Source organism: Magallana gigas, chromosome 5 (genome assembly GCF_963853765.1).
Source record: "Magallana gigas chromosome 5, xbMagGiga1.1, whole genome shotgun sequence".
In the NCBI taxonomy this organism is placed as follows: domain Eukaryota; kingdom Metazoa; phylum Mollusca; class Bivalvia; order Ostreida; family Ostreidae; genus Magallana; species Magallana gigas.
In genome coordinates this window covers 49196165-49198426 of record NC_088857.1, presented here as the reverse complement: position 1 = coordinate 49198426, position 2262 = coordinate 49196165, and the positions used below count along the sequence as shown (strand labels likewise).

Here is a 2262-nt window from a genome sequence, read left to right as displayed (position 1 = left end):
TAATTTTTTTTTTCATTTATCATTTTCTTCAATGAAATATGACTTAATTGGTTTGCAAAACCTCCATACTACTATGTACATATGATAAGCCAATCCATCGTTTTGAAAGGTACACAACATTGGATATAGAATAGGACCAAGCAGTTTTAAATAGAATATGCAACTGTTCTAAATACACAACCGTTTCGTAGTCCCTCTTACTTTGATACATATCATATTCTTATGTGTAGCTGTAAATAAAAACATATACGTGCAATCACTGGTGCCTGAGGACAGGACACCCTCCCACCACCCCCCCCCCCATTTTGACCTCCGAGGTAGTTGACGCTTTTTTCTTTTTGAAATTCCTTTCAAGTCATTTAAACAATATTTTCCATATCAAGTATCCGCAATTTGATTGAAAATAAATTTCTATAAAAAAAGTCAACTACCCCGGGGGTGTAAATCTCCGGGGGGAGGGGAGGGGGTGTTGCTGGGTCCTCTCCTTTTGCACTTACGTGTGAAAGGTGATGCCTGATGTTTTTATTTGTTATTCTATCGTTATTTTACATTTGCTTAAACGTTATCTATTGTAATATATCAGCACATTGTCAATGGAAATGTTAGAAGTGATGAATGCCCCACCAAAAAAAAAAAATAAATAAATAAAAAGGGGAAAAGATCTGAACCTATGAATTTTATTTGTATTTTGCTGATGCAAGGTAATTTAAGTTTACGCTGATTGGTAGATGCAAAGGCATAAAGAGTATATATATATAAATAGATAAATACTGATCGTTACTCTGAGTACCTGAGTGAAACAGAATCAAAATGAAGAACACTATTCTTGCTTTGGTTCTCGTTGCTTGTATGGTGTCTTTGACATCGGGTAAGTTTTTATTTACTTTTTAAAAGTAATTTTTAATTCTGAGTAGGTATAAATACACCAAGCTTGGCTTTGAAACTTAGTTTGATACGTAACTATTAAAAAGGATTCGATGTTCGTGGCCATTTTAATACTATCTGTATATATATATTAGCAAAACATTCAAATTTCAAAACAAAATATTAGAAAATGTTATTTAGCAAATACTGGTTAATTTCTTAATAATAATGTCGAAAGTCAGCTTTGATGGTCCACCTACTTTCCTGAATACTATGGTTCATACGGATATATAGGCAAACCCATTCAAAAAATGAATATCCCATGTCAGCAAGTTTATGATGTTTACAATGAAATTTACATAGCCCCTTTAAATGACGAAATACCTATTTTTTGAAAACCAGATATTTACTAAAAAATTAAGATATGTTTTGCTATAGTTAAAAAAATCTATCATTTCTGATTCATTACACAAATTTACACAGAGTTACACAAATGTACAAATGTATGAAATATCTTTAAATATGAAATCATGTACTCCTTTTGTCTACGTTTTGAAAAGTAGCAAGGTATTGTTATACGTGTTATTATATGATTGTGTATTTGTATAGCTCGGACTCCTCCTTATCATGGAAAATGCTACTACTGGAAAAGATGTAGCATCTGGAGGCAATGCGGCTGGGGGAAATATTGCGACTTTAGATATGGCCATCATGGTTACTGCTGTAGTCAATGTGAGTTTTATCCATGTATTCATTGTTTGGTTATCTTTCTAATCTGGAAAATGATTTTGCAAATTGAAATGGGTAATTAATTTAAGTACATTAAAAATGCATACATGCATGAAGGAACTAAGTCATAAACGACTATTAAGATATGAATGACAATTCAAATGACAATCTTACTTTATCTTTAATTTCAGATCATGGCGGACACGGCCATGGCTACGGTGGCTACGATGATTATGGTGGCCATGGAAGTTATGGTTATGACGGCTATGGTCATCATGTTGATCGTTATTAATGAAATGGATGATTTGTCAACTATTTGGATATACAAACAAAGTTTCAATGAAGACAACAATTGGCTTAAGTTAATCTTCTCTTCTTTTAAAAGAAAAGTTTCGTATTTGTAAAGTAAATTATTTCATTATTAAATATTGATGCAATGTTTCTTGTTCTTTTATTCCTACCAATCAAATTATGTAGCTATAGAAAGTGATCATATAGATAAGATTTAATAAACTAAAAGAAAATTCAAACTTAACTACATGTTCTGTTTAACACAATGCCGCATAAGCTGAAAGCTTATGTAATCGAACAGTAATAATCCCGCTCGAGAGTCTAAAATGAAATCTTCATGACGCAAAGTAGGTCGTAATTAAAACAATTAATGGATAA

General features: G+C 31.9%; 1 protein-coding gene across 1 annotated transcript; it reads left to right on the top strand.

The window, feature by feature from the left end:
* The first annotated feature begins 762 nt into the window (after window positions 1-762).
* On the top strand, window positions 763-2032 carry LOC117686909 (heterogeneous nuclear ribonucleoprotein D0-like). The gene is made up of 3 exons (XM_034462770.2): window positions 763-868; window positions 1474-1596; window positions 1785-2032. The coding sequence occupies exons 1-3, from the start codon at window positions 811-813 to the stop codon at window positions 1883-1885; spliced, it is 282 nt and encodes a 93-aa protein (XP_034318661.1). The 5' UTR covers window positions 763-810; the 3' UTR covers window positions 1886-2032.
* The last annotated feature ends 230 nt before the right edge of the window (window positions 2033-2262 follow it).

Bases quoted from the DNA above. Each gene is read 5' to 3' on its own strand.
- LOC117686909 (XM_034462770.2), top strand. From the start codon at position 811: ATGAAGAACACTATTCTTGCTTTGGTTCTCGTTGCTTGTATGGTGTCT. The intron at 869-1,473 runs GTAAGTTTTTAT...GTATTTGTATAG, and splicing joins TATGGTGTCTTTGACATCGG to CTCGGACTCCTCCTTATCAT. The intron at 1,597-1,784 runs GTGAGTTTTATC...CTTTAATTTCAG, and splicing joins TGGTTACTGCTGTAGTCAAT to ATCATGGCGGACACGGCCAT.